A 24,592-nucleotide genomic window follows, 5' to 3' on the forward strand; every position below is an offset into this window, starting at 1 on the left:
AAATGTGAAATTGGTGTAAACTTGAGAGATGAAAATTGTATTTTTCCCACCATTTAATGCCTCAACTTCACTATAAATACATCTTAAACACACCTACATGCAATCACAAATATATAGCCTTATCCTCAAATTTAATTTGAACTACCAAAATGGCTCTCTTCAAGTACTCTAAATTACCAATATTTCCAATCCTATCCATTGTTCTCTTACTCGGATACCTCCAAATACGGGTTACCGCGCAGGCATGCGGCTGCAGAGGGGATAATTACACTTTTCGTCCCTATACTTTGCCACTTACACGATTTTCGTCCCTAAACAAGATGAAGTTACAATTTTCGTCCCTAAACATGTCACTTTTATGCCGTTTTTGTCCCTCCGTCCATTTGTCCAGTTAGTTTGGACGGAAAATCGCACGTGCGCCGCACGTGACACACAAAAACACCCCACTCCCCCTCATAATGTTCAGATTTTCAGAATATTACATAAATATCCAAATTATCGGCCAAATCCTAAGCCCAAATTTTCGAAGCAAGAGTTGTGCGTTAACCTTCTGTACAACTTCATTTTGCAACCGAAATTCTCTGCAACGAAATCTCTGAGGATGAGGGCTTCTAAAATAGCTCTTGTTTGTAGAGCAATTACTGCTAAATCTTCTCATGAACGCGGTATTTTTACTTCTTCTTTCTCTTTCTCCTGCCACAAATTTTCAACTGTGCCCAGAACAGATTCAATTTGTATAAATGAATTAGATGATACTGTTTTCTTGATTCGTAAAATGATGAGAGTGCGGCCACAGCCCTCCGTTTTTGAACTCACCAAACAATTGCAAGTTATTGTCAAGATGAAACAATACTCCGTCGCCCTTAAACTGTTCGACGAAATGCGTCAATGGGGTGCCCCTGTAAATGTATACACGATGAACATCTTGATTAATTGTTGTTGCCATTTGAGAGGGGTAGACTTCAGTTTTGCTGTCTTTGGCAGCTTCCTTAAGCACGGTTACGAACCAAATGTTACGACATTCAACACTCTCTTAAAAGGTCTCTTTTTGGATGGTAATGTGGCCGAGGCAGAGAAATTGTTCAAGAAGATTTTGACTTTGAAACTCTGTGAGCTAGACGATGTTACGATTCTTACTGTGATTGACGGGCTCTGCAAAGCTGGACGTGTTCATACTGCCCGTGATTTGCTTTTGTTGTTGGAAAAGACTATCTATAAACCCAGTGTTAAGGCCTATAGTGCGGTAATTGATTGTTTATGCAAGGGCGGAATGGTGGATAATGCACTCGAGCTCTTGTTTGCCCACTTTCTAATTGTGCTTTCAATGATGAATTCATAAGGAATTGAGAGGTTTCGAAAATTGGGGCTTAGGGTTTTCCGGAGAATTGGGGCTTAGGGTTTCTAAACATCTGAACGTTTTGAGGTGTAGAGGTGCTTTTGTGTGTCACGTGCGGCGCACGTGCGATTTTCCGTCCAAACTAACTGGACAAATGGATGGAGGGACAGAAACGGCATAAAAGTGACATGTTTAGGGACGAAAATTGTAACTTCATCTTGTTTAGGGACGAAAATCATGTAAGTGGTAATGTATAGGGACGAAAAGTGTAATTATCCCGCTGCAGAGCAAACGAGTGCTGCAGCCAGCATGGCTACTGCGGCACAGGGGAAGCGTACTGCGGCAACGGCTGCAGAAGCGGCCGTTGCCATGTCAGTAGTACCGGAAACAGAGTTTCCGATACTGTGACGGTTGCATTTTTCAACGGGATTGCTAATCAGGCCGGTGGGGGATGCGCGGGCAGGGAATTCTATACCCGTGCTGCGTTTCTAGAAGCTGCCCGTTCGTATCCGCGTTTTGGGGGAGTGGGATCCGTCGATGACTCTAAGCGAGAGATTGCAGCGTTCTTCGCGCATGTCACACATGAAACTGGACGTAAGTTTTTGCATATGACGTTAAAAGAGTTATCATTTATTTTTTTAATATAATCATCAATACACATCCATATATATATATATATATATATATATATATATATATATATATATATATATATATATATATATATATAAACTATGGTTTTCTATTATATAATGTCAGTATACTTACATACTTCTTTGTTCCTTTCTGCAAGTATTCCTTTTCTTTTAAGATTAAAGGGTCCAGACAAGTCCAACTGGTCAAATAAATATAAATTCAACTCAAGTTAGTCACAAAAATATTTTTTTATTTTCGAATTTGTGATCTTATTCTATTTCAAGAATAATTAGTATTAGTAGAAAAATATTTTTTTTACTACGAAGCTACAGTAAAAAGTCATTAGAAAAGGTACATTTTATTACTGCGACAGTCTGGGGGTAGTACTACATGCTAGGATTTACTGTAGCGAAAAAATATTTTCTACGGCTGTTTATCGTATCAAAGCATTTGTCACGCTCGTATTAGCTATGGGGAAAATTCTTAGTAAAATTGTAGCAAAATGTTTTTACCACAAATTAGCTATGAACTAAAAGTGTTGAATTTTTGAAACATAAAGTGATTAAATGTGTTTTTTTTAACATAGAGGACCAAATGTGAAATCAATGCAAACGAAGGATGAAAACAGTACTTTTTTCCATTATTAGCTATGGGGAAAATTCTTAGTAAAATTGTAGCAAAATGTTTTTACCACAAATTAGCTATGAACTAAAAGTGTTGAATTTTTGAAACATAAAGTGATTAAATGTGTTTTTTTTAACATAGAGGACCAAATGTGAAATCAGTGCAAACGAGGGATGAAAACAGTACTTTTTCCATTATTAAATTGAATGTATAGAGGATTCACATCTGCTCAAATCCTGTCCCTCCCCTACTAACCCAATTTGTAACATACGGTTGCAAAAATCGAACGCAACATGAACATTAACTAATACTTTCTTCAATATATATATCATTCTTCAAAAGTTATATATAATTTGTTTGTTGCAGATATGTGCTACGTCGAAGAAATAAACGGACCGTCAAAGGCAGCCGATTACTGCGACAAGCAAAACAAGCAGTATCCATGCAAAGCGGGGAAGGGTTACTACGGTCGAGGCCCCATACAACTATCGTGGAACTACAACTACGGAGCAGCCGGTGAAAGCATAGGATTCGATGGTCTCAACAATCCTGAAATCGTGGCCACAAACCGCGTCTTCTCGTTTAAGACAGCTTTGTGGTTCTGGATGAATGGATGCCATAGTATTATGACTTCTGGAAAAGGATTCTGATGATGCTAAAATGTAGCTCACCTAGGGTGGTGTAGAAAACGAACTGGGAGAGCAAAGCAGATCAGTAGCTTGACAACTTGATGATCTTGAGGTACCTGCGATCATAGAACACATGAACTAAGTCGGGGGTTGATCCGGCGGAAACCCCTCCGACGCTCAAGTCAGACGTGCTGATCATAGAAATAGTCCAGAGAATACATATTATAGTATTGCTCAGTTAATAGGACGTACCTTATGGAATGAGTTCAAATGTGTATTTATAGCTCAGTTGAGATTGTCGGGCCCAAACCTTGCTTGAAGGTGATTGGGCCTCGGTGATAGTGGTCTTCGATATTGGGCTCGTGGCCCAGTAGGTAAATAATTTGTAGGCCCATTGGGTTGGGCCAATTAGGCATATCATTAAGCCCCCCACTTTCGAGTCGATGTGGGGGCCATGTTGAAATGGGTGACATATCGTGTCGAGAGTAAAAATTGTAGTAGTCGATGGTGTGCGATAACGCGTTGGAGCGTGTGTCGGAGGGGCGTGAATGCGCATTGGTGCATAGCGCGACCAAGTTGTCGCGATGTAAGTTAATTGAGTCGTCGGTTTTGTCCCGCGACGATGTAGTAGCGAATTATCTCCTCGTGGGAGTTGTCTCGTCGCGGGGTAATAGTGTTGATCGAGTTATCTCCTCGTGGGAGTTGTCTCACGATAATGTAGTAGCAGGGATCAAGTAATCTCCTCGTGGGAGTTGTCTCTGGGGTAATAGAGTTGATCGAGTTATGTCCTCGTGGAAGTTGTCTCACGATAATGTAGTAGCACGGAGCTAGTATTCTCCTCCTGGGAGTTGTTATTTTTCGACATTGTCAATGTTTTGACGCGTTGCTTATATGTGTTTACATTTAGCCTTGTGCGTGATGTACTTGAGGAGGGGATCAGACTCTCAAGATTTTTTTTTATGGGGGTCGTGCCCCTTGTTAGACCTCGTGGGTCTTAAGTATGTTTGGACCGTGGCCACATTTTAATGAATGACCCATCGAAAACAAGTAGATAAATTTGAGTAATCAAGATGGCCAGGCTATATAGATTCTCATAATATCTCTAAGTGCTTCTAGGGTAGTAATTGTGCTAACTTGAGCTTGCGATTATATAGTGAATTTCGGGCGAGTTGTCTCCTCATGGGAGTTGTCTCGCGGTGAGTAATATTATCGAGCGAGGTGGTTGCACGTGGGAGTTGCCTTGCAACGGATTTTTAGTCGAGCGAGTTGGCTCCTCGTGGGAGTTGTCTCGCTGCGGGTTGTGGTACCGAGCGAGTTGGCTCCTCGTGGGAGTTTTCTCGCTGCGGGTTCGTAGTACCGAGCGAGTTGGCTCCTCGTGGGAGTTGCCTCGCTGCGGGTCGTAGGATGGAGCGAGTGGTCTCCTCGTAGGAGTTATCTCGCTGTGGGTTCGTAGACCCGAGGGAGTTGACTCCTCGTGGGAGTTGCCTCGCAACGGGTTATATGACTGAGCGAGTTATCTCTTCGTGGGAGTTATCTTGCTGCCGCTTGTAGTACCGAGCGAGTTGGCTCCTCATGGAAGTTGTCTTGCTACGGGTTGTAGTACCGAGCGAGTTGGCTCCTCGTGGGAGTTATCTCGCTGCGAATTGTGGGACGGAGCGAGTGGTCTCCTCGTGGGAGTTATCTCGCTGTGGTTATGAGACCCGACGGAGTTGGCTCCTCGTGGGAGTTACCTCGCAACGGGTTATAGGACGGAGCGAGTGGTCTCCTCGTGGGAGTTATCTCGCTATGGTTTCGTAGACCCGAGGGAGTTGGCTCCTCGTGGGAGTTGTCTCGCTGCGGGTTGTAGGATGCAGCAGTGGTCTCATAGTGGGAGTTGTCCCGCTGTGGGTATGAGACTTGAGGGAGTTGGCTTCTCGTGGTAGTTGTCTCGCTGCGGGTGGTAGTACTGAGCGAGTTGGCTCCTCGTGGGAGTTGTCTTGCAAGCCCCCCAATCTCGAGACGATGTGGGAGCCACGTCGAAAAGGGTACCGGATCGTGTCGAGAGTAGATCGGTGTTGTAGTGTTTCTTTAATCGTTGGCGTGGCGTGGAGACATAATATTTTTTATTTATCCGTTTGATAGCGAGCGCGATTTGGTAGGCGCGTTGAAGAGGTCGCGCAATTTGGTTAAGCGAGGTATAACTATCAAGCGATTTGGTGGAGCGCATTGAAATTCTCGTGCGATTTAGTAAAGTGCGTCAAAATCTTCACGTGATTTGAGGTAGAATTTTGAGAGTTGCGCGCGACCTTAGATATGCTCGAACTACGAGGTAGAAGAGGCGGCACGCATTGTAGGACGCTGATGTGCCTGAGTTCGCGCGCACTTGGAGTCCGTGCGCGCACAAGCCCACATGGGGGGGGGAAGCACGCGCGCATGTAGTGCACGGAGAGAGAGAGTGTGGAGCTGTTAAGAATTTTATGAGGAGCTATAGGGACTTCCTCGAGAGTGACGCAGCATGTTGCTTTATTCACCTTTTCTTCTCCTTCCTTTTTTTCTCCTTTTCTGTCTCGGGAAGCGTGCCGGATGCGCGCCTCGGGAATCGTGCCGGACGCGCGCCTCGGGAATCGTGTCCGCCCGCGCGCTCGGGAATCGTGTCCGTTTTTTTGCCTCGGGAAGCGTGTCGGATGCGCGCCTCGGGATTTGTGCCTGTGCGCGCCTCGGGATTCGTGCCTTATGGAATGAGTTCAAATGTGTATTTATAGCTTAGTTGAGATTGTCGGGCCCAAACCTTGCTTGAAGGTGATTGGGCCTCGGTGATAGTGGTCTTCGATATTGGGCTCGTGGCCCAATAGGTAAATAATTTGTAGACCCATTAGGTTGGGCCAATTATGCATATCATTAGATTCGGAGCAACGATTCGAGCAATAAACGGGCCTAAAGAATGCGACGGAGCGAATCCGAGCACGGTTAGCGCTCGAGTTAAGTACTATAGAGACTATTGTAATCAACTCCGAGGTTATCCTGGAACTAATCTTAGATGCTAGGCTGGATATTATATTATTGTGTTTTGATTTAATTTAGAGATTTTGATTAATTAATTAGTAGTTTGGTTTAATCAGTTTTTGTTTTCCATGTAGTCAAACTTTCTGTTTTTTTTTTTGTTTTTGGTTTTTTTTTTCGTACGTCCCTTTGTTTGTATTGGGTTTACGGGTGGGAGGATTTGTTATATATATTAGGGCAAATTGCATATTGCCCCCTATAAATTTCTAATTTTTGCACTTTACCCCTTAAATTTTTTAAAACTGAATCCCTCCCTTTGAAATGTTATTTTTGTTGCACATTGACCCAATAGTAACACTCCGATTGATCATTCATCGGAGTTGAGTATTTTTGTTGCAGGTTGCCCATTTGAATGTTATTTTTGTCACACAATACCTTCCAAAAATTAACTTTTGGGGCAAAGTGCAGCCAAAATAATATTTCGAAGAAAGAGTATCCATTTTTTGAATTTTTTGGGAGGAAAGTGCGGAAATAGAAAATTTATAAAGGGTGAAGTGTATTTTTTGTCTTATATACTATTAATTAGGGCAAATTACCAAAACCCCCCTGAGGTAAGGCTGAATAACGAAAATCCCCCCCTTGTTTGCGTAATTACGAAAATCCCCCTGAGGTATGTTGTCATCTTACAAATTCCCCCTACGGTGTTACTTCTGACGGAATCTTTTTGATTCCATGGAATATTCCTCCGAAAATGACATTCTTGCCCTTGAGGGGTAATTGTAAGCATATTAATTACTTAGGGGGTAAATTGTAATGTATTTAAAAAATGTAGTTATTTTAATTTTAAAACTATAATGTATTTCTTCATTTTATAATTATTAAAAAGATAAAATGTATATAAAATAATTAAAGATAACATTAAAAGTTTTTATTTCTTTTTTAATTTTTTTATATATTTTTTTATTCAATAAAATCGAGGTTACGTATTTTTGAAATACTCTCGTATTTCTTATTTTATGCTACAAATATTTTTAATAGTTTTTTTAATATTATGGTAATTGTCAATGTTTTATTATATTTTTTCGTCAAAAGTAACACCGTAGGGGGGCTTATAATACTTAAAAAACGTAGTTATTTTAATTTTAAAACTATAACGTATTTCTTCATTTTATAATTATTAAAAATATACAAAAAGAATATATAAAATAATTAAACATATCTTGTAACATAATTTTTTTTACTTGTTTTGTATTTTTTTTTTATATATTTTATATTTTTTTATTCAATCAAAACGAGTTTACATATTTTTGAAATATTCTCGTATTTCTTATTTTACGGTAAAAATATTTTTAATAATTTTTAATATTTGTTTAATTATATTTCAATTTTAAACAAACGAAATGTAAAAAGTATATATTAAATACAAATAAATCATAATATTCCATTGAGGGGGATTTTCGTAATTACGCCTTACCTCAGGGGGGTTTTCGTAATTTGTTTTTTTTCTTTTATTTTTTACATATTTAACAGAAGGGTATAATAGACTTTTCACGTTTTCTGTTAAAAAAAATTGGTCAACCGTTAGTCAAGGGGGATTTTCGTAATTACGCAAACAAGGGGGGGATTTTCGTTATTCAGCCTTACCTCAGGGGGGTTTTGGTAATTTGCCCTTATTGACAAAATGGGTGATGTTGAATGCTATATTTTATTTTATCTACGACAAAATTTTACAATATAAATTAAAAAGCTGCCATTGATTTGGCGTGGTCTCGTATAGAAATTCAATTAAATTTATATGTTGCCAGTGGCGAATTCGATTTTTTTGTAAAGGGTATTTGAAATGAAAGTATATTTAAAATATATATATATATATATATATATATATATATATATATATATATATATATATATATATATATATATATATATATATATATGTAATGTGAAATGGTATATCAAAGTTTACGGGTTCGACGGACAACGCAGCGCCACCAATTTTTTTATTTTTTTTACAACAGTATACACGAATGGAAATAGAGACAGTAACCTGGGTTTGCGTGCAGTCAAACCCCATGTCCAAAGAATCGCCTCAGTACGTATCACGTGCTTCTAAATCTCCTCTCGCAGTTTAATTCGCAGATATTTATGATGTTGATTCAACAACAAAAACTCTACTCTACCACAGATTATACCAACAAAAAAATAAAAAATAAAAATAAACACCAAAGAGGGGAAAGCAAAGGACAAGGTCCCAACACAAGACTATTACGATTTTTTCCCTCGACACGACCCATTTCGATTTGGCTCCCACATCAACCCGAGAATGAGAGCTTAATGATATACCTAATTGGGTCAGTTCAATGGACCTTCAATTTCTTAAACTGGGGCACGAACCCATGTTTGAAGACCAGTACGACGTAAGCCCAATTACCTTCAAATAAGGTTTGGGCCCGACAATTACAATCAATTAATTCCAGCCCGACAAGCTCAGTATAAATAAATGTTATAATTCATTTGTTAAGGTATGCTCATGATTCTAGCAAGACAACTCTCTGAATTCTCTCTACAATTTTTGCAATTCATACGTCTGACTTGAGCGTTGGAGGGGTTTCCGCCGGATCAACCACCGACTTACTTTACTTGTTCTCTGATCGCATGTTACTCGAGGTCATCAAGCTCGTGAGCCACTGATCCACTTTAATTTACTCTTCAAGCTCATACTATATGTTGGGTATCCGTCCGGAGAAACAATCGGAAATAAAACAGCCATTATATTCACTTAAATCCATATACAAGAAAATAACCTTATGGGAATAGGGGATACGGACTACAATCACTATTAATATAAAAAACAAAGCATAACAATTATAACGACTTTAACAAATCAGAATAATTGCAAAAAAAAAGGTAAGAAACAAATAAATAATATAAAACTAAAGAAATAAAGGGGAAAGGAGGGAACCACGGCGAATCACACAGATTCGCGGGAAGATGAAGTTCTGATGACGATTGAGGTTCCCGGCTCAGTCTCAATTCCCATTCGTCCTCGTCCAAGACTCACCAGCCGCAGCCACGCGCCCATCGGAACTAGCCCAACAGCCCAAATCCCTCTCAGATCTCGAACCGGAAAAACCCGGAAAAAACCCAACTCACAAAGGACCAAGAGTACTTCGAATGAATCAAACACACACAGCACTCAACCCAACACCCAAACACTCACAAAGAGTCAGAATCAGTCACGAAGAAAAGATTTTGGAACACGGTGTAAAGTAGGTTGAATTTTCTTGGTCTCTCTTGGCCACATTTCTCTCACGAAGAAGAGGTCTATTTAATAGCCCCCAAGAACCGATTTCAGCGAAAACCGAGGAGTCGAGATATTGGTGTCACAGATTTTCGGCGGAGAAATCGGACCAGAAAAGATGATGAAAAAGCAGAGAGCCGAGATCAGTATTTCGGTGGAGAGAAAAGTTCTTTTTCACGTTTCGACCTCTTGAATGGGTCAAGACCAATTCTCCACGTGGGCTTTTCAAGTATGGGCTTGCTCCAAGATGGGCTGGTTACATGCTGGTGTTGGGCCACAGATGAAGAAAAAACATTTGGGCCAAAAATCCCAATAATCTCCACCTGGCCCAAATGAGTCATCGGGACATTTAAGGGGAAAAACGAGATCATCATTGCCGTATGACACTACCTGCACTCAAAACACAAAGTTAGTACAAGTCTAAAAACAAAACACAAAGTAATGCAAAAAACAAGCAAAACACAAAGTAATGCAAATATTCTAACACATTAGAATACATCACCACCGTCGGATATCATATTGGCTTGATCTCTATGTTGGTTTTTCTTAAGCTTGGGACACTCATTAATAAAATGATTATGGTCACTGATGATGCTAAAATGTAGCTCACCTAGGGTGGTGTAGAAAACGGACTGGGAGAGCAAAGCAGATCAGTAGCTTGATAACTTGATGATCCTGAGGTACCTGCGATCATAGAACACATGAACTAAGCCGGGGGTTGATCCGGCGGAAACCCCTCCGACGCTCAAGTCAGACGTGCTGATCATAGAGATAGTCCAGAGAATACGTATTGTAGTATTGCTCAGTTAATAGGACGTACCTTAAGGAATGAGTTCAAACCTTTATTTATAGCTTAGTTGAGATTGTCGGGCCCAAACCTTGCTTGAAGGTGATTGGGCCTCGGTGATAGTGGTCTTCGATATTGGGCTCGTGGCCCAGTAGGTAAGTAATTTGTAGGCCCATTGGGTTGACCCAATTATGCATATCATTAAGCCCCCTACTCTCGATTCGATGTGGGGGCCATGTTGAAATGGGTGTCAGATCGTGTCGAGAGTAAAACTTGTAGAAGTCGATCGTTGGCGTATGGCCTAATGGTGTGCGAAAACGCATCGGAGCGTGTGTCGGAGGGGCGTGAAGGCGCGTTGGCGCGTAGCGCAACCAAGTTGTCGGCGTGAAGGCGCGTTGGCGCGTAGCGCAACCAAGTTGTCGCGATGTAAGTTACTTGAGTCGTCGGTGTTGTCCCGCGACGATGTAATAGCTCGGATCAAGGTATCTCCTCGTGGGAGTTGACTCGTCGCGGGGTAATAGAGTTGATCGAGTTATCTCCTCGTGGGAGTTGTCTCGCGATAATGTAGTAGCACAAAGCGAGTATTCTCCTCGTGGGAATTGTTATTTATCGACATTGTCAATGTTGTGACGCGTTGCTTGTATGTGTTTACATATAGCCTTGCGCGTGATGTACTTGAGGAGGGGATCAGGCTCTCAAGATTTTTATATGGGGATCGTGCCTTTTGTTAGACCTCGTGGGTCGTAAGTATGTTTGGACCGTGGCCACGTTTTAATGAAGGACCCATCGAAAACAAGTAGATAAATTTGAGTAATCAAGCTGGCCAGGCTATATAGATTCCCATAATATTTCTAAGTGTTTCTAGGGTTGTAATCGTGCTAACTTGAGCTTGCGATTATATAGTGAGTTTCGGGCGAGTTGTCTCGCAGCGAAGTTGTAGAATCATTGGATGACGCGCGACTGACGAGTGTGCGGATTGATGTCGCTCTGAGCGATTTCTCTCCTCGTGGGAGTTGTCTCGCAGCGAGTCTTATTATCGAGCGAGGTGGCTGCACGTGGGAGTTACCTTGCAACGGATTTGTAGTGTCGAGCGTGTTGGCTCCTCGTGGGAGTTGTCTCGCTGCGGGTTGTAGGACGGAGCGAGTTTGCTCCTCGTGGGAGTTATCTCGCTGCGAATTGTGGGACGGAGCGAGTGGTCTCCTCGTGGGAGTTATCTCGCTGTGGTTATGAGACCCGAGGGAGTTGGCTCCTCGTGGGAGTTACCTCGCAACGGGTTATAGGACGGAGCGAGTGGTCTCCTCGTGGGAGTTATCTCGCTGTGGTTATGAGACCCGAGGGAGTTGGCTCCTCGTGGGAGTTACCTCGCAACGGGTTATAGGACGGAGCGAGTGGTCTCCTCGTGGGAGTTATCTCGCTGTGGTTATGAGACCCGAGGGAGTTGGCTCCTCGTGGGAGTTACCTCGCAACGGGTTATAGGACGGAGCGACTGGTCTCCTCGTGGGAGTTATCTCGCTATGGTTTCGTAGACCCGAGGGAGTTTGCTCCTCGTGGGAGTTGTCTCGCTGCGGGTGGTAGTACTGAGCGAGTTGGCTCCTCGTGGGAGTTGTCTCGCAAGCCCCCCACTCTCGAGACGATGTGGGAGCCACGTCGAAAAGGGGACCGGATCGTGTCGAGAGTAGATCGGTGTTGTAGTGTTTCTTTAATCGTTAATTGCTGGCACGGTGTGGAGAAATAATATTTTTTATTTATCCGTTTGATAGCGAGCGCGATTTGGTAGGTGCGTTGAAGAGCTCGCGCAATTTGGTGAAGTGCGTTGAAATTCTCGTGCGATTTGGTGAAGCGAGTCAAAATCTACGCGCAATTTAGTAAAAAGTAAGCAAAGTTGCACGCGATTTGATAGGAGCGCGCGGTCCAAAGGCGCCTTGGAAAGCGCGCGCGCGCATGTGCGCGCTCTAACAATTTTTTTTTATTTTTTTTTTCTGTTTCGCTGACGCGCGCGTGCGGTGCACGCGCGCCTCCTCCTTTTTTTTTTTTTTTTTTTTTGTTTTTTCTCTTTGCTGACGCGCGCGCGCGTCAGCGTGTGGGCGCCACGCGCGCTTCCTCCTGTTTTTTTCTTTTTTTTTTTTTGGAGCCCCGCGCGCGCGGCTTGGCTCGGCTTGCTCCCCTCCCCCTTTTTTTTTTTTTTTTTTTTCTTCTTCTTTCTTCTTTCTTTCTTCTTCTATTTTTTCATCTTCTTTTTTCTTCTTCTTTCTTCTTCTCTTTTTTCATCTTCTTCTTTTTTCTTCTATTTTTTCATCTTCTTTTTTTTTCTTCTATTTTTTCATCTTCTTCTTTTTTCTTTTTCTTTCTTCTTCTTTTTTTTGATCTTCTTCTTTTTTCTGTTTCTTTCTTCTTCTCTTTTTTTTTTTTTTTTTATTTGGTTGATATTCACCCCTTTGGGGATGTTCTATTTTTTGAGTAGGGAGATTATCCTCGTTCCTTGAGATGGGATGTGCACCCCCCTGGGGATGTTCTATTTTTTGAGTAGGGAGATTATCCTCGTTCCTTGATATGGGATGTGCGTCCCCTTGGGGATGTTCTATTTTTTTGAGTAGGGAGATTATACTCGTCTCTTGAGATGTGATGTGAACCCACTTAGGGTTGAAAGTTAAGGGTGATGCCCAACCTTAGGATGGGATAGCTGCCCACTGTAGGATGAGACGCTCGAGACCTATGGTCTGAGTTGGATGCGCACGGTTGTGCCATTGGTTCGCGCGTGCGCGTTAGACCCTTTTTTCTGTTTTTGAAGTAGGGACGTGAAACATTTGATGGGATGTGAAACCCCTTGGGGTTGAAAGGTAAGTGGATGTACCACCCTTGAGATGAGATGCCCAACTTTAGGATGGGATAGCCCCCCCATTTAGGATGAGGCGATCACGAACCACTAGGGTGAGATGCCCAACCTTGGCGATATATGGTGCTACTGATTCAGTGGCAGCATGAGTTGAATCTTCCGTGATCATACGCGGAAGGTCTTCTTCGGTTATCTGAACCGTTCGAGAAGTAAGTAGAAATTGATCATGTTGAGGATTCGGCGATCATATGCTGAAGGTCCTCTTCGGTTATCTGAACCGTTAGAGGGGGGGCAGAAGTAGACCCCCAGAGAGTCAATGACCCATGGCGAATGAAATGTTTTGGAGGCACGGTGAACCCCCAGGGAGTCGATAACCCTTGGCGAACGAAATATTTTGGGGGCAGATGTAAGCCCCCAGGGAGTCGATAACCCTTGGCGAACGAAATATTTTGGGGGCGATGTAAGCCCCCAGGGAGTCGATAACCCTTGGCGAGCGAAATATTTTGGGGGCAGATGTAAGCCCCCAAGGAGTCGATAACCCTTGGCGAGCGAAATATTTTTGGGGTACTGTACACCCCCAGGGAGTCGATGGCGGTGGTGTCATAGGTGGCTCCACATGTGGAGCAGGTGCTGGTATCGCGTTGGGAGCATTTGCTCCCATCGTGGCGATATATTGGGTCACGGCCTCTGTGGCAGCGCGAGTTGAAGCTTCTGCTATCATGCGTTGAAGCGCATCCTCGGTTATTTGAACCTTTCGAGGAGAAGGGAGTGGTGGATCGGCGAGTGGTGGGTCCCGAGGGGGGATCACCTGAACCTCGCGAGGCGGATCCATGGGACGTGGAGGAGGTGGCAAGCCAGAGCCTCCACGAGGTGGGAGGTCGTTAGCTATGTCATTTTCTCTCCGAGCAGACGTCTCAGGAGGATCTTGTTGGCTACGTGATCTGGTTTGCATCGTTCCCACAGACGGCGCCAAAATGATGATGCTAAAATGTAGCTAACCTAGGGTGGTGTAGAAAACGGACTGGGAGAGCAAAGCAGATTAGTAGCTTGACAACTTGATGATCCTGAGGTACCTGCGATCATAGAACACATGAACTAAGCCGGGGGTTGATCCGGCGGAAACCCCTCCGACGCTCAAGTCAGACGTGCTGATCATAGAGATAGTCCAGAGAATACGTATTGTAGTATTGCTCAGTTAATAGGACGTACCTTAAGGAATGAGTTCAAACCTTTATTTATAGCTTAGTTGAGATTGTCGGGCCCAAACCTTGCTTGAAGGTGATTGGGCCTCGGTGATTAGTGGTCTTCGATATTGGGCTCGTGGCCTAGTAGGTAAGTAATTTGTAGGCCCATTGGGTTGACCCAATTATGCATATCAGTCACCACAATTAAAACATCTCCTATTATTAGGATTAGCCTTCGACTTACTCTAATCTCCACCCTTTTTCTTATTTTGATCAATTTGACTAGAAGAAGCCTTGTTGTTTTGAAAACGATTAGACTGACTTCCTTTAATAAAATTAACCTCACCAAATGATTTATCCCTGTTAATTCCCAATTCAAGCTCTTTGTTTTTTAAAGCATTGATCACAGTATCTAAAGTAATCTTATCTCTACCATACTTAATAGCAGACTTAACATCATTATAAATATCAGGAATAGCATTCAAGAGCACAATAGGGGTATATTCATCAATGTTTTTATCGCCAGTTAATTTAATATCTTGAACTAACTTGGTAAAAACATCCATATTAGCATCAATATTTTTGCAAGAGTCCAATTTAAATCCAAAAAACTTTTCAAGCAAAAACATTTTATTGGGCAAAGAATTTTCAACATAAAGCTCTTCCAATTTATCCCATAAACTTCTAGCAGAATCATGCTTTCCTACTTTTCTAATCACAGAGTCACTTAGATTCAAGATAATAGCAGAATAGGCAAGATCATCAAGTTCTTCACGTTTAGCAACAGTTATAAAAACTTCATCACTTAAAGAAATCGATTTAAAACATTTTTGATGAATTAAAATACCTTTCATTTTCTGTTGCCAAATAGAAAAATCACCCTTTCCATCAAAAGGAGCTAAAGATAACATAGACATAGATCCCATATTCCATGAATCACAAAGATAGCAAAAATCACAAAGATTATCAAATATGGATCAACACACGGAAGAATCACAAAGATTCAATATTCTTTAGCAAGATCGAATCACAAAGACTCACAAATTTTCAAAAAATCACAAAGATAATCAAATCACAAAGATTCCAATTTTCAAATATCACAAAGATAAAGAATCACACAGATTCACACAAAATATTAGCGGAAGCAATAAATAAAAGAATCACCAAGATTCACCAATATTAGGTATAATTATCACAAAGAATCAATCAACTCACCAAGAGTAGAAATTTATACCTGAGCAAAACCCCTGGACCAGGATTTCGTACGCCGCTCCGGACGGACCCTTAACAAAGCTCTGATACCACTGTTGGGTATCCGTCCGGAGAAACAATCGGAAATAAAACAGCCATTATAGTCACTTAAATCAATATGCATGAAAATAACCTTATGGGAATAGGGGATACGGACTACAATCACTATTAATATAAAAAACAAAGCATAACAATTATAACGACTTTAACAAATCAGAATAATTGCAAAAAAAAAAAAGGTAAGAAACAAATAAATAATATAAAACTAAAGAAATAAAGGGGAAAAGAGGGAACCACGGCGAATCACACAGATTCGCGGGAAGATGAAGTTCTGAAGACGATTGAGGTTCCCGGCTCAGTCTCAATTCCCATTCGTCCTCGTCCAAGACTCACCAGCCGCAGCCACGCGCCCTTCGAAACTAGCCCAACAGCCCAAATCCCTCTCAGATCTCGAACCGGAAAAACCCGGAAAAACCCAACTCACAAAGGACCAAGAGTTCGAATAAATCAAACACACACATCACTCAACCCAACACCCAAACACTCACGAAGAGTTGAGACTCACAAAGAGTCAGAATCAGTCACGAAGAAAAGATTTTGGAACACGGTGTAAAGTAGGTTGAATTTTCTTGGTCTCTCTTGGTCACATTTCTCTCACGAAGAAGAGGTCTATTTAATAGCCCCCAAGAACCGATTTCAGCGAAAACCGAGGAGTCGAGATATTGGTGTCACAGATTTCCGGCGGAGAAATCGGACCAGAAAAAAGGATGAAAAAGCAGAGAGCCGAGATCAGTATTTCGGTGGAGAGAAAAGTTCTTTTTCACGTTTTGACCTCTTGAATGGGTCAAGACCAATTCTCCACGTGGGCTTTTCAAGTATGGGCTTGCTCCAAGATGGGCTGGTTACATGCTGGTATTGGGCCACAAATGAAGAAAAAACATTTGGGCCAAAAATCCCAATACTATATCGACTACATCAGGCGATCTATCTCTAGCATCATCAGGCTCAAACCATAATTCACTATTTGAGATAAATTAATACTCATTTCAAGGATAAAAGAGTGAGAGGTCGAGCTGGGAGACGGATCAGAAATAAGTGGGAAGCATGAAGAGGTCACGGAGGTTGCCGCGTAGGGTGACGACGGAACGGGTAACGCTCTCCAGGGCGTACCACTTGTTGCAGACGAGGGCGTCGGAGTTGTGATCGCGGACGTCGAGCACAACAGCGATTATGCTTTTTTCGTGAAAGTTGGATTAAATTGGACACTAATCCACTATATTGTTTGCATAGTCAATTAATAAATTAAATTAACTATGTTTTTTTAATCGATTTATTATTTTTAGGTCTAATATATGCTTTAATATTTCAATCAACTATAATACATTAATAAATCAACTATGCAAATAACATAGTCTATTAGACACATAAGATACATTAGAAAATCGCAAAAAAACCTAAGGAGCCGTTTTTCTCAAATTATGTTTTTGAGGAAGTTCTACCTCACATGATTTTTAAAAAGGGAAAATTACGGCCACCCCCTGAGCTATGGTCAAATTACGAAAACCCCTCTCCTGTTTAGGTAATTACAGCCACCCCCTCAACTATGTATTTATCTTACGAAAAGACCCCTCCAGAGGTAAATTTAGGGTTGTTAATTCGGTAAAACCGGACCAAAATTTCGGTACGCCAACATTTCATACCGTTTACCGAACAAAATATACGATTTGGTTCGGTAAATAACTGAATTACATAAATTTTACGTAAAAATATTTAAAAGGAGGGGGTGGCGGTAATTACCTAAACAAGAGGGGTTTTTTCGTAATTTGACCATACATCAGGGGTGGCCGTAATTTGCCCTTTTAAAAATGACGGGGATCTTGCTATTTTTTCCAAATTTATATTGTGGTGTTTAATTCAATTTAAAGCTATTTTGTGGCTCAATGTATTTTCTTTTAAGTTTCAATTTAATATATAAAACAATGACCTATCTAATTATTTTACGATTACAAGAGCAATTTATGTTTGACCATCAACATTTCTAGAGACTCATTGACGTTAAATATAAATAATTAAATAATGTTCATTGACTTCTCAAAAAAAAAAAAAAAAAAAAAGACCGGAGCCTAAAACCTTGGACTACACTACAAGTCATAAAATAATGGGTAAATTACAAACACCCCCCTAGGTATGGTCAAATTACAAAAACACCCCTCTTGTTTGGATAATTACAACCACCCCCTCAACTCCTCAAATTTAGTGGAAGCTTCGAGATTATATGGAATATTATCACTTTTGTACCCGTTTTATCCTATTCGAACTCTACATTATGAAGCAAGATGATCATAATATGTGTTTTTTAGCTTGTATATATCAGTTTGTGGTGCATCGGAAACAGTATTTTTACAAAAAAATGAGTACAAACTAGAGCACATTTCACGGAATCTATATGATTATGTTGAATTTGGCACCATAAGGGTGGAGGTGTAAGAAAAAATCATAGTTGAGGGGGGTAGATGTAATTATCCAAACAAGATGGGGATTTTTGTAATTTGACCATACCTCAGGGGGTGTTTGTAATTTACCCTAAAATAATTATTTAGTTTCCAGATTTTACAGTTAGTTGAAACTTGAAACAATCAAAGATGTTAATTAAATAGCCAAATGCTGATTTTCAAACAAAGAAATCCCAGAAATCTGAATAAATTGTTAGGTAGGGAAGAATTAAGATAATTACAAATTAAAGGCTTACAGCCATAATTTGTATCTTTACAATTTTCGAGATTGAAATTACTTTCTTTCTCTCATATTATTTGTTTCTTTAGAGAATTTTTTTATCCCAAATTATTTATCACTTTAGAATTATAATAAAGCTCTAATTGTATTTTTTTCAACTTTGTCCCTTTTCTCTCTTAATTGGTCAGTTAAAAATAATAAATAAGAGGAGTATTTTAGTATTTGCCATAATTTATGTGTATTTATTGAGTTTCTTAATATATGCGCACACACTCAAAACGGCATATATGGGGTTGAGATGAATGCCACGGTAAAATGGAGAGCGAAAGTCGGGCAAGGCTTACGATTTCGGGACCCTACACGAGTTTTCTTTTAAATGGAGTAAGAAAATCGGTCACATCTTAGATTGCGACGATGATTTATCTCAGAGAGTAGTTCAATAGCATGTTCTACATAAAAATCGGTTTCTAATGGATTTTCTTCAGATCAGTAAAGGAATTATCCGTCATTAAAGCCCTTTTGTAGTTATTGGGAAAAAAATTATTTTTGGTCCCTCATGTTTAATCAACTATGATTAGTAGCCAATTAAAGTTAACCGCTACGTTTTTTGTTTCATGTTTGAATTCCAAAACTTTTGTAGGGTTGGTTGTTTGAATTATTTTTTGTTGAACCGTGTTCGCTTTCATTGACGGTATTAGGGTTGTTCTTGTTGCATTTAGTACTCAAGTTCATTATTCAATAACAATTTTAGTAGTTAGTTCATTAATCGACTATGTTTGAGTTAATAGTCCATTAATACACCTGAAAAGTTAACAAAAACGAAAATTGATTTAAAAAAAAAAGAGAAGGAAAAACAAATTGGGGATGGGAGTAGTTGGAAGAAGATAATGGGAAGGCAATTTTGGAATTAGAGAGAAAGTCAAATGAGTATGGGTTTATCTCAAAGAATGAAATATGATTTGGGTCGACTTATTTAAATTAAAAAAATAATCATCCCACAAGGGATGACCTACCGGTTGGAGCAAGTAAGCATTTGTCAATTTACCATGGTTCGTATAACCTTGCCAACGGCCGCTAGATCGAGCTTGTCACACTTAGTTAGCCTAATATGGGGTACGTCAGCTCAGGTTCCTTCATTAAAAAAATATATATATAATAAAATAAAACAATTTCCAAACATTTCAAATATACATAGTTTTTGTTGAGAGGGTTGAATATAGATAATTAATACACTAATTTCAAAATATAATTTTCAACATTTCTGGAATTGGAATCTATTTACAATTCCAAAACTAGTAACTTCTTCCAAAAACATTTATATATCAACATTTTTCATCATTACCCTCTATATTTTATTGCACACCATATTTGACCTCATTTTGAGACGATTAATCTACACGCCTTCAAACTTCTTGCTTTCTCAAGTTTTTCACTTATTATAAATAGAGGGCTTGTTTGGTTGTTTTTACTCATCTCATTCAAATTAAGCAAATATGAACTACTTCCCCAACAATATTTCTTCTCTTCTTATCACCTTACTTGTAATCTCTTTATCCCCCTTGTTAGTTTATCCCCACAGCCACGAAGATTTTGTCGCATGCCTTTCGCATCGCTCGGCGGCCAATCAAGACCTAGTTTCGACCAACGTTTACACTCCGATCAACTCCTCATATACACCAACCCTACAATTCTCAATCCGAAACCCTCGATTTAGATCCTCCGCAACCGCTAATCCCCAAGTGATCGTCACGCCGGTGAACGAGTCCCAGATTCCTGACATCGTGCACTGCGCGAAATACACCGGTTTGCAAATCCGGACTCGAGGTGGCGGCCATGATTACGAGGGAGTGTCTTATCAATCCCCGATCCCTTTCGTCATGGTCGATTTGATCAAAATGCGCGAAATAGTAATCGACCGTGAAGAAGAAACCGCATGGGTTCAAGCGGGCGCAACCCTAGGCGAGCTCTACTATAGAATCAGCCAGACAAGCAGAACCCTAGCCTTTCCGGCCGGAGGGTGCTTCACTGTCGGAGTAGGCGGCCACATTAGTGGGGGCGGCTACGGCGCCTTGATTAGAAAATTCGGCATTGCAGCTGAACACGTTGTTGATGCACGAATAATCGATGTTAACGGAAGAATCCTCGACCGGAAATTAATGGGAGAGGAGCTTTTCTGGGCCATCCGAGGTGGTGGTGGGGGTAGTTTCGGAATTGTCTCTGCATGGAAGATGCAGTTAGTTCGGGTTCCGGAGACCCTAACCATATTCACGGTCAACAGAACCCTCGAACAGAACCTCACCCAACTCGTACACAGATGGCAGTACGTGGCTCCGAATCTTCCAAACGATTTATTCATCGCCATGGTGATAAGAAACGTGAACACAACCGGTGCAAACAGAACAGTACAAGCTACATTCATCTCACTCTTCCTAGGCGGTGTCGAAAATTTACTTCCACTCCTAGCCGACCGATTTCCGGAGTTGGGTGTGCGGAGAGAAGATTGCACCGAAGTGACATGGGTTCAGGCGGCCATGGTATTCGGCAACCGCATGCCGAACGCTTCGACGGAGGTTCTCAGGACGCGGGCGCCTTACACGAATAACCCCTTCAAGGCGAAATCCGATTACATACAGGAGCCTATACCGGTTCACGGGTTCGAGGGTTTATGGAAGTTGTTCGGAGAAAAAGAAGCCAAGTTTGTCGAGTTGAACTGGGCTCCGTACGGCGGAAGAATGTGGGAAGTTCCCGCGAATGCGCTTCCGTTTCCTCACAGGAGAGGTAATCTATACAAAATACTTCATTTGTTGTATTGGGACGAACCGGGGAGGGAAGCGTCGGAGAGGCACATAAACTGGATGAGGAAAATGTACGCTTACTTAGAGCCGTTCGTGTCGAAGAATCCGAGAGGTGCGTATATTAACTATAGGGATTTGGATATAGGAGTGAATAACAATGAGGGAAACACAAGCTATGCACAAGCTAGTGAATGGGGTCTTAAGTACTTCAAGACTAACTTCAAGAGGTTGGTTCGGATCAAAACGATGGCGGATCCGACGAATTTCTTCCGACACGAGCAGAGTATTCCGACTCTTAGGTGGAAGAGGAATCATTAGAGATGACTATTGAAATTCAATTTAATTTGAATGCTAAGTATCCAGTTCTATGATTATTTGACTTATATTTATTTGTATGCATAATAAGTCGTTCTTGACATTGTTCTTATTGATTTGGTATTGTATTTAATGTAAAATTAAATAGATTATTTCATTTTTATATTTTTGTTTGCAATAAATTATTGAATAATTGAAAAAAATGGTGCATGCATATATATATGGGCAAATGGCAAAAAGGCCCATCACATGGGACTTAAATGCATTTTAGTCCACAAAAAAAACAGTCTCTCAATTAAGCCCATCCCCATGTCTTTAGTCTAAAATACCCTCAATAATATAATTCTTAACAATTTCACCCATTATGCTCTAACTTCCTTAATATTACACATTGACCCCGGATTTAAACAAATATATCACATTAACCCCCAAAACTTTTTTTTTTCAGAAAATAATTTTTTTTCTGAACTGTTTTTTTTCCGGCCAGATTCCGGCGTTGACCGCCGGAGACCGCCGGTCTCCGGCGTTGACTTTTTTGTTTTTTTTTTTTTTTTTTTTTTTTGAAAATTTTTTTTCCTGCTTTTTTTTTCCGGCCGGTCAACCACCGTTGACCGCCGGTCTCAGGCGTTGACTTTTTTTTTTTTTTTTTTTTTTGAATTGTTTTTTCTTAGAAAAAAAATATTTTAATTAATATTACTGTCTTGACTACTAAATTACTGTCTCAGACAGTAATATTACTGTTTGAGACAGTAATATTATGCATATTATTTTTCCGAACAGTAATATTATTAATATTATTATCTAAGACAGTTAAATTACTGTTGGAGACAGTAATTTAACATCCAAGACAGTAATATTAATTTAAATAAATTTTTTTTAAGGAAAAAAATTAAAAAAAAAAAAAAAAAGTCAATTAACAGTTAAGTTACTGTCTCCGACAGTTAAATAACTGCTGGAGACAGTAATTTAGCAACGAATACAGTAATATTAATTAAAAATATTTTTTTTAAGAATAAAAAAGTCAATTAACAGTTAAATTACTGTCTCCGACAGTTAAATAACTGCTGGAGACAGTAATTTAGCAACGAATACAGTAATATTAATTAAAAATATTTTTTTAAGAATAAAAAAGTCAATTAACAGTTAAATTACTGTCTCCGACAGTTAAATAACTGCTGGAGACAGTAATTTAGCAACGAATACAGTAATATTAATTAAAATATTTTTGAAGAAAAAAAAAAACAGTCGATTAACAGTTAAATTACTGTCTCCGACAGTTAAATAGCTGCCGGAGACAGTAATTTAACAGCCAAGACAGTAAAATTAATTAAAATATGTTTTTTAAGAAAAAAAAAAAAAAAGTCAACGCCGGAAACCCGGCGGTCAACGGCCGTTGACCGACCGGAAAAAAATTTCAGGAAAACAAAATTCAAAAAAAAAAAAAAAAAAAAAAAAAAAAAGTCAACGCCGGAATCTGGCCGAAAAAAAAATATTTCAGAAAAAAAAAATATTTTCTGAAAAAAAAAAGTTTTGGGGGTTAATGTGATATATTTGTTAAAATCCGGGGTCAATGTGTAATATTAAAGAAGTTAGAGCATAATGGGTGGAATTGATACGAATTAGGGTTAAAATTGGGGTCAAAATTAAAATTTGGGTTAAAATTGGTTAATTGATGAAATTGGGCTAAATTGGGGTGTAAATCATGAAATTGGAGTTAAATTGGGTTTCAAATGAATTGGGGGTAATTTTGGTATATATAAAGGGATTTTCCTTATTTGCAAATAAGTTTGAATGGGGTGGATTTATTTGAAAGACAAAAAAGTTGGATGTCCCTATTTTAATTAAGTGCCCTTGTCATGGGCCTATTTGCCATTACCCCTATATATATATATATATATATATATATATATATATATATATATATATATATATATATATATATATATATATATATATATATATAATGGTAAAATAGTGAAGAATTGCTGCGGAGAAAACTAATATATTATTATCAAACGTTGAACATTCACGAGTAGTCCTTTAAAATTGGTAAAATAATTCGTGTTGGAAGACCAAATCATGATATAGCCTTGCAATTGAAATATTTGAAATGAGTGGATGTGGGGTTCGAACTCAAAACCTTTTTATTTGGCCTAGCTCTGATACCATATTGAATAACTCAACCAAAAGCTTAATCTATTAGTGAAATATATCGTTTAATATTAATATCTCCAACACTTCGAATTCTGATCGGAGGTGATCCCGACAACGCCGTTTCGGGGTAGAAATAGAGACAATGTTTTCTGGTGAGGAAGATGCCGGAGATGGTGGGAAGCTGGTTCGAGTGAACTTTTTTTTGGCTTATTTTGGAGAGATGGCCTGTTTGAAAATGTTAAGGGTAGAATTGAATCTTTTGAAAACTTTATTTTGGGATGAATTTGTAATGTTTGAAATTTAGAATTTAAAGGGCATTTTGGTCTTTTTGGGTCAAAAATACACCCTCAGTCGCACAATCCGCGTGTGGAGCACAAGATTAGCTGGCATGGGCCTTGATGCCTTTAACTAATTTTTATAGGGGGTTTATTGCTAATTTTTTTAACACGAGAGTTTTTTTAGTACTTCGAGATTACACAGAGTGGGTTTTGCAAAAAAAACCCTTATAAATATGGGATAATTAGCAAGAACCTCCCATCTAGGAAAATGAGTTAAGGAAATACCCCCTCCCAAAAGTAATTAAAGAAAACCCCTTTAGTTAATAGTTTGACATATTAATAGCAGCATAATACCAATATTGCTTTTTGTAGGAAGCAACATCCACAGGCCAAGTAGTTTCTTTGTACCAAGGCCTGGGAACAAAGAACAAACTAACTGCAAGTGTTTATTCTAATATTTTAATAAGTCAAGTTATTATTATGACCACTTTAATTATTCCAGAGACACACAACCACATACATGAAAGGTAGATGCTCTTACAGTTTCCCATTGTGACGGTAAAAGTGAATATTTTGTCATACAAAAGTGGTGATGGTGTGGTGCGGCGACGGCGTGGTGAAGATGAGGAGCTGATTCAGGATTTTTTTGATAGATTGGACGGAAGATGACGCGTGCAGAGAATGTCCGCGGAGGTTAATCGACTATGTTTTTTTATAGTCGATTAAGTGTTAATCGATTGTTTTGTTTATTGATTCC

At 39.8% G+C, this 24,592-nt stretch overlaps 2 protein-coding genes and 1 long non-coding RNA gene across 4 annotated transcripts; 2 read left to right on the forward strand and 1 right to left on the reverse strand.

The window, feature by feature from the left end:
• The first annotated feature begins 601 nt into the window (after window positions 1–601).
• LOC105965051 (endochitinase EP3-like) lies at window positions 602–6,282 on the forward strand. The gene is made up of 4 exons (XM_088820335.1): window positions 602–1,243; window positions 1,609–1,930; window positions 2,963–3,238; window positions 6,106–6,282. Exons 1-4 carry the CDS (start codon window positions 602–604, stop codon window positions 6,246–6,248), a joined length of 1,383 nt encoding a protein of 460 aa, XP_088676461.1. The 3' UTR covers window positions 6,249–6,282.
• Window positions 6,283–8,960: 2,678 nt separating this feature from the next.
• On the reverse strand, window positions 8,961–15,999 carry LOC148769761 (uncharacterized). Of its 2 annotated transcripts, none has more exons than XR_016032300.1 (2): window positions 15,855–15,999; window positions 8,961–9,895 (listed from the first exon to the last, which is right to left on the reverse strand). It is a non-coding gene; the product is annotated as an uncharacterized LOC148769761 (long non-coding RNA). The 2 variants fall into 2 exon arrangements; XR_016032299.1 differs by lacking the exon at window positions 15,855–15,999 and adding an exon at window positions 15,544–15,633.
• A 3,647-nt stretch (window positions 16,000–19,646) lies between these two features.
• LOC105953992 (tetrahydroberberine oxidase) lies at window positions 19,647–21,566 on the forward strand. Its single transcript, XM_012977664.2, has one exon. The coding sequence runs from the start codon at window positions 19,787–19,789 to the stop codon at window positions 21,404–21,406; it is 1,620 nt and encodes a 539-aa protein (XP_012833118.2). The 5' UTR covers window positions 19,647–19,786; the 3' UTR covers window positions 21,407–21,566.
• The last annotated feature ends 3,026 nt before the right edge of the window (window positions 21,567–24,592 follow it).

Source organism: Erythranthe guttata, chromosome 7, assembly GCF_056151865.1.
Source record: "Erythranthe guttata isolate IM_541 chromosome 7, IM_541, whole genome shotgun sequence".
In the NCBI taxonomy this organism is placed as follows: Eukaryota; Viridiplantae; Streptophyta; class Magnoliopsida; order Lamiales; family Phrymaceae; genus Erythranthe; species Erythranthe guttata.